This window comes from Manacus candei, unplaced genomic scaffold, assembly GCF_025592945.1.
Source record: "Manacus candei isolate 608988 ecotype Guabito, Panama unplaced genomic scaffold, ASM2559294v1 h1tg000061l, whole genome shotgun sequence".
Taxonomy (NCBI): Eukaryota; Metazoa; Chordata; class Aves; order Passeriformes; family Pipridae; genus Manacus; species Manacus candei.
In genome coordinates this window covers 6253189-6267499 of record NW_026138109.1, presented here as the reverse complement: position 1 = coordinate 6267499, position 14311 = coordinate 6253189, and the positions used below count along the sequence as shown (strand labels likewise).

At 53.1% G+C, this 14311-nt stretch overlaps 1 protein-coding gene across 1 annotated transcript; it reads right to left on the bottom strand.

Moving 5' to 3' along the window:
• Positions 1-202: 202 nt before the first annotated feature.
• On the bottom strand, positions 203-10270 carry LOC127478579 (uncharacterized). The gene is made up of 9 exons (XM_051804458.1): positions 10159-10270; positions 4881-5126; positions 2942-3232; positions 2579-2676; positions 2140-2329; positions 1448-1472; positions 996-1042; positions 510-584; positions 203-369 (listed from the first exon to the last, which is right to left on the bottom strand). The coding sequence occupies exons 1-9, from the start codon at positions 10268-10270 to the stop codon at positions 203-205; spliced, it is 1251 nt and encodes a 416-aa protein (XP_051660418.1).
• Positions 10271-14311: the final 4041 nt, after the last annotated feature.

Sequence of the window (14311 nt, the reverse complement as noted above, 5' to 3'; positions counted from 1 at the left end):
GGGATCCAGTCTCAGGGGACAGTTGCAGGCACCAGGATGCTGGTGAGGTGGCTCTGCCAGAGCACTGGGGAACTACCAGACCACATCCTCTTTGGTGCAAGCAGGTCATCCCAGGCCTTGAGCTGCTCCTGTGCTGTGACAGAGGATTCTGGAGCCTGATGAGGGAGAAAATTTGAGAGGGAGCAATAACCCATGACAAGCTTCATGGTTCTGCCTGCAGTGGTGGAGGAGCAAGCTGCAAGAAGGGAAGGGCCACCATCACTGATGCCTGTCCCAGCTTCTTCTGTCCCTCACTGCTCTGACTGTCTCCTGAAGACTCCATGACAGGCAGGGGCTTGGGCACTGGCTCTCCAGCGTGGCCACATTTACCTGTGGAGACCAAGGGCACCAGGACAGAGGCTGCTGTGTGCACTCAGCAGCATGGGAAGCTCATGCACACCATCCCAGATGCCAGTCCACGCTCCCTGTGTGCCATGTGTGGAACACAGGCAGGGCAATCCATCTCCTACCTGCATCTTTCTGTGCCAGAAAAGTCTTGATCACGCAGTAATTATCCTCATGTACGTTCTCATAGGGCTGGAGCTCTGGGGGCACAAGATGGCAGAGACAACCTGAGGACTCTGGGGCTGAGGAGAAGGAGCAGGGCAGCCTGAGGCAGGCAGCATCACTGGGGGCTCCAGGGCACCCTGGGACACACACCATCAGGGCAGCAGGGCTGGGAAGAGGTGCTGCCTACCCCAGACAAGGTGAGCACGAGAGGCAGCTCCCAGCCCTCATCAGCACCACAGGGGAACCCCAGCCAGGAGCTGCTGGAAGAGGTACTGGAGCAGGCTCTCAGCTGGGATTAGCAGATGTGGGACATGCTGGTCTGGCAGGTCAGCCAGAGCCAGCTGGGCTGCCTGCAGCCACCTCAGAATGCCAACAAATCCCTCCTGAAATAGACCTGCTCCCCTCCCACCTCCAGCCCTACAGTTGTCTCTGTGATGGTGTCCTACCTGTGTAATCATCCTCCTCAACTTTGCTGGGCAAGACCTTCTTTTTCCTGGGAAGGCAAAGGGCAGCCCTGAGTCAGGGGAGAGGCTGATGTGGGCCCAACCCTGCTGAACCCAGCAGCAGAGGCTTGGAGGGTTCTGCACACCCTCCCTCTGAGTTTCTCCAGAGTTGGCAGGCATTGCCCATCCACCCCAGGGGACAGCAGTGGTGGCAGCAACAGCAACAAGGGGAAAGGGTCTCTTAGTACACATGGTCCTTGTCCCAGTCCTGGGGAAGACACTTATGAACCCCTGCTAGGAGCCCTAGAGGTAAAATATGGTAGAACCAGCCATCTGCATCCTCTGCACCCAGAGAAGGGTATGAGCAGCTGGGGACCCCCTCTCCATCCTCTCCCAGCCCATGGCACAGCATGGCCTGAAGCAGAGTCAAGACTCCAAGTCTCCTGCCAACTCACCTGGACACTACAAACCACAGGATCCCTGCAGACAAGGGGACCAGCACCAGCACCACCACGACTACTGTGACCGCTGACCCAGGCCATGGGCCCAGAGGCTGCCCTGCAACTAAAGCAGGGACAGAAGTGGGTGCCACAGCCTGGGCCATGCACAAGCAAAGGCCCCAACATTGGCACTGGGTGTCTGCACATGTGTAGAAATGTGTGTCCATGCTCTACTGCCCTGGCTGCAGGGACAGGCAGCAAGGCATAGTCTTCCCCTGTCACCATGTCTGCTTGGGCAGGGCAGATGGAGGCTCTGGAGCACAGGGACTTGCCCCATGTCCCCAGCTGGAGGGTCTGGCAGCCTACTCAACCATCCTGCACACAGGAGGAGGACTCACAGACCCCGGCTCTGCAACCCTAGTGCTCTCTGACCTTGAGCTGCCCGTGCACCCAAATGCAGGGGGCAGGTCTCCTATCAAAGGCCCAAACAGGAGCTGAAGCCATGCAGCTTCTCTGGGGACCTTGCAAAGCAGGACTCACCCAGCCTCACACCCACTGCTGAGCTGAGGGAGGGTGCTCGCACTCTCCCTGCCTCTGTCTTGGTGGGGATGAGGGGGGTGCACATGTGAGTCTGGAAGCTGCTCCAGAGTCAGCACTCACTCCCAGGGAGGCCACCCCAACCAGGCCCAGGGCAGAAGAACCATTACCCAAGACGTAGGCTTGAAATTCCAGCATTGATGCAGCCCCAGCACCAGCTGTTGTGAGGCCCTGCACAGTCACCACGTATTTGCTTCCAGCTGTCTGGCGGGGGGTGTACTCAGTCACCGACTGGTTCACCAACACCTGCTTGAATTCAAGGAAGCTGCCGTCGTCCGCTCTCATGGTGGTGATGTTCAGCTGGAGGAAGGACAGTGAGCTGGTAGGGAGTAGCACCAACATCCCGCTCCTGCACGGGGCGGGAGCTGTGCAGAGGGGCTCCTGCTGTTGGTGGGACCTGGCCCCACCAGAAACATCAGCAGTGTACAGCCTATAGGTCTTGGTCAAGGAGGGTTCACACCTCTCCTCAGGCTGCCTGCATGGAGCTCCAGGTGGGGAGATGCCTGGCAAGCTGAGGGAATCTCTGGGCACTCCGTGGTCCCCTGGTACCTGGTATCCAATGATCTCCCCTTTGCAGGAGGGCAGCGCCTTCCACCTGAGAGATCCCAAGGTGGGATTCAGCCACAGATCCTCTGGTTTGTCTGGCACTGGAAGCACAGGAGGACAGGATCATGCATGGGGCTGGCAAGGATTTGTCCCCCACAAAGGCTGCATGTGCTGCTGCAGCAGCAATGGTGTGGTGATGAGGGGAAAACTGAGGAGGACATGCGCCCTGCTGCAGGGCCCTGCACAGCCCCTTCCCCCCATCCCCACAGGTTCCAAGCAGCTCCAGTCCCAAGAGCTGACAGGACAGAGAGGATGTCTGGATGAGTTTCAGGGTGAAGGGCATCTTTCCATTTCATGTAAACATACCTGATTCCTTTGTCCTGAGGAACCGTGTGTACAGGATTGTGCTGGGCAGCAGGGAGATAGTGACACTATAAACAGTGAAGGGCTGCAAAGGTGGGCATGTGAAAGTTCCCTCTTGACCTTGTAACATCTCCTCTCCCTTCACCTCCTCAGCCTCACAGGCAGGAGAAGAATGCCCCTCCAGCCGGCACCTGGCCCGAATATTCTGGCAGGTGTCAGGGAGCATGCAGGTCCAATTCAGTTTGATGCTGGTGCTGGTAATCTTCAGGGTCTCAGGAACAACCTGGAGGACATCTGTGAAGGGAATATTGCCAGAGGGTCACTCTCTTCCCTTTCCCTCCAAGCTTTGACACCAAACTCCATCACCCCCACTGTTCCCTCACTAGCCTGTCCCCAGCACAGAGTGGACATGGACATTTTGCTTTCTCCCAGACTACATTCAGGCACTGCCTGCACCTTCCTCTGGCCCTGGACCATCCCCAGGGGTGCTCTAGGTGCTGCAGTGACTGTGGGATGGTAAGAACAAGCACTTGTACCCACCCTGCAGTTGCCACCACCCTGGGGCTAGCCACTGATCTGGTGACTGGTCCATTTCCTACCAGCAGTGACTTAGCCAACAAATTCAGCAGCCAGAGGAGGGCCCTGCCCTTCTGCTCCTGGGCTATCATGTCCTTCTCCAGGCAGACCCCTCTGGCTGGCCTGGGCATGATGTCTGGTGCTTTATATCCAGTGGTGAGGATTTGTCCCCTTCAGCACTGTGCAGAGTGCCCCAGCTGCCAGCAGTGTGGACACAAACCTGGGATGTATCCAGCAATTTCCTCTGGAGTCAATGCCCATGCCACACCCTGACCATCCCGAGCATGGGGCACTGATGCTGTGGCACACATGCAGCCCTACTCTCCATGCCTGGGGAGAGCACTGGGAGAGTGGCAGGCTCGCTTACTTACCCACACAGGTCAAGCTCTCCTCCATAGGGTGCCAGCTGCCTGTGCCATTCCTCACTATCCAGCCACTGCGACCAATCGTGGAACCTTTCCTTGGCTTCAGCTTCACACACTTGATCTCCATGGGTGGAGGCCTGTGCCCCTCAGGACATCTCACATTCACCACTTCATTTGGATTGAAGGTCTCCTGTTCTTGGTCAAAGATAAACCTGGGGTCCCACTGAGGCTTCTGGCATTTCTCTGCACCAACAAGATGGGAAGATGTTAGCAGGGCTGAGGGTGGCTCCACCAGGTGTGCCAGGGGATGGAGCAGGGCATCCCCTGCCCTGGCCCAGCAGGGCAAAGGAGAGAGCTCCAGGACACTGCATAGAGCAGCCCTTCCACACCACATTCTTGGAAAGGGAATGAGAATGAGAAGGATACCACACCTCTTTCCCCCAGACCCCTGGGAAAGGCCAAGAGGAGCTGGAGTCAGGGACCAGGGGCACCCACAAGGGGTTCATGCTGTGTACAAAGCCTGCCCAGAGACTGATGGACCAGCATTTAGCCATGGTGCCCTGTTTGTCCCTCAGGGAGGATGACAACACCCTAACTCCTCCTGAGAAGGCATAAAGCCTGAGCCCCAAAGCTGGGTCTGCAAAGACAGTATGCAGCAGGGGTTGAGAGGGGGGACCAGCACGTGAGGAGGAGAGGAAAAGTGACACCTCCATCTGCTAGGATGGGACCCCTTGGCAAGGCTTTTTGGGATGAGTCTCTCCTTGTGGGTGAGTGTCAGCCTGGGCTGGGATGCATCCAGGCATGTGGTGGACAAGGATGTGCCAGAATTCACTGGAGGAATTATCTCAGGTATCAAAAGTACTGAGATCCCACCGTCCCCAACAAAGCATCAGAAGCGCATCTCTGGCCACAGTGGTGATGGTGGAAGCTCAGAGATGGATGAAAGGGGCAGGATTTGACCACAGAGCTTTGTAAGAAGCACCTCCTGACACCCTGCTTACCAATGCACTCTATGTTCCCCTCAATGTGAATCCAGACATCACTGCTTTTTCTCCCCAGCCACACATCTGCATTTAGAGATCTAGAATAATTCCATGGCTGAACCCTCTCTGCACATTTGATGTGAGTGAAAGATGGCTGGGAACCATTGTTGCAGCTCAGAGTCACTACTTCATTCTTTGTATAACTCTCACGGGCTGGTGCCATCTGGAGTCTGGGGTCCCACCAAGCAGGCCTTTGGCATATTTCTGTCAAAGGAAAAATTGAGTGAGGAGTATTTCTGGGAAGTGATGAAATGAGGCTTGGGACAGCTCTCTCTTCCTTATCACTCTGACCATTTACACTGACACACACAAAAATCCCTTTACTCCCACCATCTTCCCAGTGTTCAAGGGCACAGAGTTTATTCTCACCACATCTCCAGGACTCTCAAGCCTTCCTTGGATTCCACCCACACATGGGGTGTTTGAGCCTGCATTCTCTTGGGTCCATCCTGCCGAGGCGAGCCATGAAGCAGTGATAACATTCCACACCAAGGATAACTCAACTAAGATAACCCAAACCCCAGAGAAGCTTCCCAGGAAAACAAGCAATGTAAAGTGCAAAAGCCTCAAACTGAACATCTGCAGCTATTCCTCCTCCAGCTTCATAGGTGCAGCTCTCCATGTAGAGGCAGGAAACGCTGGCCAGGAAGGGTTCCTGCCTTTGAACCCCTCCCAAGGAGCACAGATCCCAGCAGGCACTCACAGCAGGGTGTTGGGACAAAAAGAGCCCCATCACTTCAGGACACAGAGGAAAGCCAAAGTATCCAGGTCTCCTGTTCCCAGACTGTCTGTCACCCAGTGGGGGCTGAAGTATGACCATGTCACAGAGGGTCTGATGGCAGGTCAGGACCCCAGGTCAGGGTGATGCAGGGCTGTGCTTACCCTTGCAGGTGGCAGTCTCATTCCACAGGGTCTGGGTCCCGCTGGAAATGCATCTGATCTGGGGGACTGATGGCACAAACTTCCCAGCACAGCTCAGCTGCACCAGTTGGTTCAAGGCGTAACTCCTCTGGTTTGGGGTAAACTGCAGCTTGGGGTCCCAGTCGGAGGGAGCTTTACATCTTTCTGTGTGCAAAGGCCAAGAGGGAGAGCCCTGAGGGTCACTGGGCTCCGGCAGCAACCTCAGGGGTGAGGGGCTCCCGTCCAGAGGGCTGCTGGTCCCCCTCCCTTCAGAGGGGTGGCAGAGATGGCACCTCCCAGGATGAGGCCCCAGAGCCCAGGTGCATTATCCCTCCTTGCACTCTCAGGTGCAGTGCAGGAGGGTTATCCACAGGTCCTCCTGCCCACTCCTGTGCTGTGGAGGGACCCCAGCCAGAAGGGGATCCAGCAGCCTGGTGGATGCTGCTCTCTCCTGTGCTTTCTCCCCCTAATTCAGAGGCTGTGAGAGTGCACCAGACCCAGTGGGTCTCTGCTGCCACTGCAGACTCCCCTGACTTGGTCCCATGAGATGGCAGCCAGCAGCAATGGTGAATAACAGGTGTAGACTTTCAAGGTAGCAAGAGAAAGAACAAAGCAGTTCAGCAATGTAAGCCATAAACACAGGAATGAAGAAAACAGAAAATAAATTGTCTACATGCTTGAAGGGGAAGAACAAAAAAATATAACACCCTTCTTATGTAGGATGTTTAATGATGAGCTAACAAAGAGTTTTGTTGTGAGAACTTGCCCTAGTGATGAAATTTTGCTCTTTAGAATGGTAACAAATCCACATCCTAAGATCATATACCTCCTGGCCTCAAAAATACCACCACTCACCAAGCATGCTCCATGATTTATTGGGACACTATGCCTTTACACTGAAGAGAGGAAAGGATGAGCCATAGCAATTTAGCCAAGTAGTGACTTAAGTAAGATATGCTAATAGCCTAAGATTGTAACTGTGTTAGCTGCTTTTGTGTGCCTTGGGGTGCTGGCTGTGTGGACTTGCCACTTAGCACACCTTTCTCTGCAGAACTGTAAATAAATCAAATACCTTGACTCTGTGTGTGGATCAGCTTTTTCCACACTGGAGAAAAGAAGGTTTCAGGACAACACACTCAGTGTACCCTCAGACCACCTATGTTCACACCACTGGCCACAAAGCTCACCCTACTCCATGCACTTGGCCTTGACTCTGCACTTCACCCAAAATGAGTCTGCCTTGTGCTGCCCTGGTAGACACGTCACCTAGACTTGCTCACTCAATGCAAAACGAGTCTGTGAGGAGGCATCAGGGATGGGGGTGGCCTTCTCTGAAGGAGGATGAAACACCTCTCTTCAGCTACATGTGTCTCTACAGCTCCCCACTTCCTGCCAGCCAGCACTCATGGGCCTGCACTACTTTACACCAGAACAGAGGCATCACCACTTCCCTTATCTGGCAGCAGGTTTTCATGCCATCACCTCTACCCTGCTTCCAGCTCTCCACCACAAAGGACCGTGGCCACCAGCCCCATCCTTTTAGACATCACACGCATGGTGCAGACATGAAACTTCTTCCCCGACAGCTGAATCTCTCCCAGTGCCCTCAGATCACACATTTCACTGTGACAGACAAAACACTTGAGAGACCTGAAACCCTTGACTTGGTCTTGGCCTCATTAGGCATCCCCATCACACACCTTCCCCCCTGCTGTCATTAAACCCCCATGAAGTAACACACATCCTCGCACTCCTGCCCCAAGGTGACATCCAGGCTCCTTTTGGGTCAGTCCCAGACACGAGTGCAGACTAGGAGAGGAACTCATTGAGAGCAGCCCTGCTGAGAAGGGCTTGGGAATGCTGATGGATGAGAGGCTGGACATGACCTGGCCATGTGCACTCACGGCCCAGAAATCAATTGAGTCCAAAGCAGCATGGACAGAAAGATGAGGGAGGGTATTCTTTCTTCCTCTCCACTCTGTCCTCTGCATCCTGCCCTGAGGACCCCAACCTAAGAAGGGCATGAACCTGTAAGAGCAACTCCAGAGGAGGCCACAAAGATGATCACAGGGCTGGAGCACTGTAAAGTCAGGCTGAGAGAGTGGGGGTTGTTCATCCTGGAGAAGGAAAGGATGCAGGGAGACCTCATTGTGGCCTCCCAATACCTAAGGGGGGCTTATGAAAAAGAGGAAGAGAGACTTTGTACATGGAAAGATAGTAATAGGACAAGGAGGAATAGTTTTAAACTAAAAGATTGGAGATTTAGATTACATATTAGGAAGCAATTATTTACTCTGAGGGTGGTGAGGCTCTGGAACAGGTTGCCCAGAAAAGCTGTGGATGTCCCATCCCCTGGCAGTGTTCAAGGCCAGGTTGGATGGGACTCTGAGCAACCTGGTCTAGTGGAAGGTGTCCCTGCCCATGGCAGAGGGGGTGGAATGAGATGATCTTTAAGGTCCTTTCCAACACAAACCATTCTATGATCCTTCCCACCCCAGCAGAGTCCAGGCTGCCTGTCCAGCACCAAGTGTTTTACCAGGGACACCAGGGAAGAAATCCCTCTGTAGTGCAAAACCAAACCACACACCAAAGAGCAGATTTCTACCTGTAGGGAAGAATGTTTTTACTTATATGTACTTGTCAGAAAACAAATTCTGAGGGCTGGGTGTCCCCATGATGCTTCACAACCTGAAAGGTTGGGCAGAAACACCCTTACACAGGAGGATGGAGAATGTAGTAAGAGTACAGCCTGGCTCAGTCAGGAGGCTGACAATGACATGCAGTTCAAGAGGACACAGTGACAAGCAGGTAGCACTCAGCCAGAAGAGACAGTGAGAGTACACCTAGCAAGGCCAAGGCACAGGAGGGGATGTAGCAAATGAGAGCAATGGCTGGCTCATGCAGACCTCAGTGGGGAGAGGAAGGTCAACAAAACCAGGCCATAGGCACTGTCAGCAAGCAATGGCCACTGTCTAGGTCTGGCCTAGAAAATACATGTGGATCATTCAGATGCACATGGCCATTGCTGAAGAGCAAAGACACAGGACACAAAGTGAAAAGAGCACATGTCTATGGCAGACGTGGTTCCTTGATGACACTTGAAGAGCACCAGCTGCAGCAAAAGCCCTTGTGGGGACTTGGATTTGCACCAGGGCTTTCCCATCAGGGCAAGTGGAGGCAAGCTTTGCTGGGTAGCCATAATCCACATTCCAGTGCCCTCCTCCAGTGCTGCAGTACCAGAAGCGAGTGGCACAGTAGAGGAGGAGGCCAGAACCTCAGTTTGATGCCTCACACCTCTTCTGCAGACATAGATCCAAGAAATCTCCCCCAGCTGCTCAGAGCTAATGCTTCTACCAAGCCCATCACAGCCTCCTCCAGCTGGGACTCCTCAGGTTAAGAAAGGGAGAGCTGTGATTATTGAGTTATTCTCAGAGATGGGCTGCAGGAAATGGGAGAGGGGGGCAGAAGCTGCTGCTGACTCGAGGGGAACTGGCTCCAACCTGCCCTGGATAGCTGAGAGATGCCCACTGCTGGAATGGCAGCATCCCTCCAGCCACCAGTGATGGGCAGCATGACTCATGACCCAATGACTTGGCAAGCCACTTCTGCTTCCATCTCCCTGTGGACAGAATGACTCACAGCTCAGATCCCCCAGCCCCGGTGCAAAGAGCAGTCGCTCCTGCTGTACCCCTTGGGGATCTCAACAGGTACTGGCAACCCCAGGCCACAGCACATAGTCACTGTAGGAAAGCCCACATTCTTTGTAGGAAGAGCCCAGCAGAGACCCAGGAGGTGCCCTGAGCCCTTCTGGCATGGAGAAAGAGCAGAACAAGCCTCATAGTCTGAACAATCCCATCAAACCACAGTTCCCTCAACCCCAGGGACTATGGAAGAGAGCAGGCATCCCAGCTAACACAGAGAATCATGTTACAGTTCCCCACATCTTTGATGAACACCACCACCTTCCTCTGTGACAGGGATGCTGCTCAGATTGCCCAGAAAGGCCACCACTGCTCTGATTACTTCAGATTCATCTGTCTACTGCATAAGAAGAACCAGCCACCTCCTGCTCCCAGGGACACTTCCCGGAGGGACACTGCAGCTTCTGTGGTCATGGAAGCTTTCCCAGCACACTGAGGCTTGCTGCCCTCCATCCCAAACAGAGCTTCACCCCACCACAACACAAAGGATGCCCGAGTGTCTCTGACGTAGATGCCAGCTTCAGCCCTCCTAACACAGTCTCTGTGGGCTCAACAGGGTAAAGCTGCATAGCAAATGTGCAGGTAGAGGAGCAGCAGAACCACTTCTGTAAGAGAGGGGCACAATCAGCTCTTACCTGCTTCCTTATGTACCCTTGGATCCATATGATCATAGTCCATCTGTCCCCGTGCAAGCAGCAGAGGAGCAAGAACCAGGAGAAATGCCAGAGCCAGCCCTTGCAGGGCCATGCTGGCACGAAGTCCCCAGGCAGGACTCAGTCTGAGGCACTCAGGAAAGGTATCACCGCAGGAGAGGTGCTCACACAGAAATGAAACAGACAAAAAGGGAAATCACATGTGGTGCAAGGAGCTTCCTCTTTGGAAAGAGAACGTCGCACCAGCCACAGGGCTGGTCCTCACCCATCTTCCCACAGACAGTGGGATGGGGTCTCCTGGGCGCCTTGGTCCAGAGTTTTTGCTGGCTACCTCAGACTCCCATAGCCCTGCTCCCATGAGCACCTCCAAAACCTTCTCGTGTCTATCTCTCTTCTCTCTCCCTCCAGATCCAGCGGAGAATGTTAAGGATCACCCTCATGACTCATGTGCCTAAGGTCACACCAAGGTGCTCTCATCATGCATCAATTTTGCCTTGAAATTTAGGTTAGAAAAGACTTTTTGGACTTTTGGATTCATCGAGTCCAACCATTAACCCAGCATGTTAAGCTCACCACTAAAACATGTTCTTAAGTGCCACATCTACATATCTGTTAAATACTTCCAAAAATCCCTCTTCTTTTTACCTTGAACTGATGCAGCTGCAACATTCTTGCTGTTGAACCCCACCAGTAGACCTTTCAGATCTGACAAGCTCCTGAACCCGGAAATGTTTTTATTTTCCTTCTCCTCCAAACCTTTCCTTCTACCCTACTCTGACCTACACTTTGTCAGTGTCTTGTAGGATGTGAAATGTCTCAGAATGGATAGTGCACACAGTACTGGGAGTAAGAGGGTCTTCTGGAGCTGGATGGAAAAGTCTGGTTCCTATCACAGCTGAGATCAGGCAGGGTCTTTGAGTATAGGAGAAAATTGTCTGAGTGCTCTCCATTTTGGTTTGTAACCCCAAGGTTGGTTGCTCATGCTCCCCCAGTCTCCTGTCACTGCAGATGTCACCACAAGATCTCTGGTTGCCTTTCCAGCTCACACACTGTTATATGGCCTCAAGCTTCCATGAGTCCTGGCTCCCTGTGCTCTGGCAGCTCTCCTGGGCAGCTCCTCTTTCTCACACAGCCTCTCTCTCTCTGTGTTTCTCTGGACAGAGGAGCACAATCACCTCATGGTCCAACACTCTCAGTGTTCTGGGTGATGTCACCCAGGGTGCTTTTCACTACCAAGCTGGGACTGGTTGGCCCAGAGCTCCAGGGCAGATCCTTTCCAGGGAACCACCATCCTTAGGACAGCGCTTGGTGTATCTCTTTGTATTACTGCAGTAAAGCAGCAACTGAGGGGTTCTGTAAACTAGATCTCTCCTAAGATCCATTCGGGAACATCAGTACTTCAAGTCCAGCTGTGCCACATACAGTAAGGTTAATGGGGGTAAAGTCTTCTAGCAAGCTTGCAGCAAGAAAAGCAGCAGCACTGTCATGTCCTCCCTGTTTCCTTGTCAGATCCCTGAGCTTTGGGAACCATGCTTTTCTTGGCCCTGTACACTCAGCAATGGTGCAAGCACCCAGAAGAAGGGCCATAGCCAGCAATCACTATAAAATCCCAGAGTTAGACATAGACACTCTCACTGCCTCTCTTTGGCATATAAAAGAAGCAGAACCAGTGAAATTAAACAGCCAAGCTTCAAAAATGCACATGTGGCACAGCAGGCTTCCTATTGCAGCTTATGTGATTATTTCTTTTCCCCTGTCCTGAAATGCACTGAGGCCTGGCAATATGTGTTTGGCCTCTTCCTCCTAAGAAAGTTACCATGTTATGCCATTTGTTGTCTTGGAGTGCAGCATCCACTTGAAAAATGCTGAAGAAATACTGAAGGCCAGCACACTCAGCCCTATGCCTCGCTCTTCACAATCTAACTTTGGAGCTGCTAGTTCAGCTGGTGATGCCTGACTGAGAATCACACAGCAGAGTTCAAATGAGAGAAGCTTTCCAAGGGATTATCAAGGCACACAACAGCTCATGAATCCGAACTCGGCATGGCATGATCAACGAGAGGTGATCCATGAGACCATTCACTGAGCTCTCAAGAGCACATCACGTGTGGGCTGCGCACACTCTGCGTACACCACTCCAGCCCACGCAGCAGGACTGAGTCTGACAGACTGATCTCAACACATCACAGATGCTTTCTAATACAGGTATCCTGCTACAGCAGGCAGCAAATGTGTACCTTTTTGCCAGCCACACTCCTTCCCTCATGGGGCTGCTTGATGACTGTAAATGTGATTGAAGGGCTGTTTCCTGAAGGTCCATTCGATCAGGACTAAAAGGACTCAGACTTTTGGACTGAAGAGAGAAAAACACAAACCATCTGCAATCTACAATCAGTTTTATTTCTGATAGAGAGGAACACTGAGGGCTCAAAACCATCCACAAAACCACAAGTAAAGGAGAAGCAGCTGTGGCTTTTGAGGATCAGGCTTTGTGGAAACTCCTAACATAGTCACTGTGTGCCCCTACAATAAAGTCTATTCCTGTGTCAGAATAAAAATAATAGAAGTATATTTGGGTCTTATCTTCACCCCTACCCCATATCTGTCCCCAGAGGAGGTCAGTTCAGGATGTATCCATAGCTCATCAGATGTGGTGGGCTGAGGCCAGGCTAGGATGTCATCCTGCAGGTGGTGGATCAGGATCAGGCCTGAGGAGGGTAACCCAGTCAGATGGAAGGCTAGGCAGGGGTCTGATCACTGCACAGCACCAGTACATGACCCCATGTGATCTGGGGGACTGGTTCCCCACACGCTGCTGCTTTCTCTCCAGGATGCAGAGTCTGCTTTATTCAGGGCTTCAGCCTGAGCTGCCAGAATGTGGAAGCTCTTCTGCCAGGGAGAACTGGAAAACGCCCACAGGATCCCAGCTAGAGCCCAGCCTCAAACCTTGCTGTGGGCTCTTCCTCACCCTCCAGCAACCTTCCCAACCCCATCAACCCTGAGGAGGGAGCAGGACCTTCTGCCTGTTCTCTGCAGTGAGTGTCTCCCCACCTCTCTGAGTCCATCTGCTCATTCCCCCCCTACATGGCCTTCTCCACACACGCGCAGGCCCAAGGCAAGCAAGACCCTGTCCTGGCACTGCTGCTTTGGTGCACATCCCTCTGCAAAAACTGCCAGTCCACTGCCCTCACCCAGGCACACCTGGCCTTGTGCTGCAGCCCACACCAACCCCAAATACACCCCGACTCCCCTTCATGGCTGGACTGCCAGCCTCTCCTGCTTGGCCGCACACTTGCTGTCTGCCCAGAAAGGTATTTTTAGCACACAGAATTGGACATAAGCAGCTCACAGCTGGGAGCAGCGTGGAGTAAGGTTAGAGGGAGCTCAGGATGCTGCCTTTTGGTTTGAGGAAGATGTGCTCAGAAATGGGGTTTCCAGCTCTGACATCCAAGCAATTCCACAACTCGTCCAGCCATTCCTGTTTGCACCCCCAGGGCCATCCTCAGGGCATCCCGCTCTGGTTCTTGGACAGGGGACGTGGCTAAACCCAGGAGCTGGGAATTTTAAGACTTGGAGCAGTATTTGAAGTCAGAATAACTTTCCCCCAGATCCTGATACCTGAAGACTCTTTGCAGCAAGCTGGGAGCTCCTGACCTGCTCCTTCTGTCCCCGTGCTTTATACCCACATCCCACCATCTGCTCTGGGGTGGCATATTGTGCCAGTGGTCTCTCCCACTGAGTGGAGCAGCTCTCTATCTTCTTGACAAAACCTTCACTCTGTGCCTCCTTCACTATTCAAGCCTCTCTGCATTGCTGCCATTCAAATGCTCCACCCAATCCCATGTGCTGACCCCACTAGTCAGAGTTCTCTTTCACAGGCAGCTGATGGAGTGCAGGTGTTTGATGGAGCCATGAGTCTCTCCTTCCACACATGGGTCTTAAAATAAAGAGCTTGGCATTTCCCCTTTACAGTTCTCAGCCTGTACACCTTCCAGAGAAAAGCAAATCCTGAGGAACCACCTATGCCACTCAGGGTAGCTCAGAACAGAGAAGTCACCGAAATATACTGGCCCTGGAAGGAACCAGATGACTAGGGAAGAAAAAGCCAAGCAGTGGTTTTGCCACTGAAAAGGAG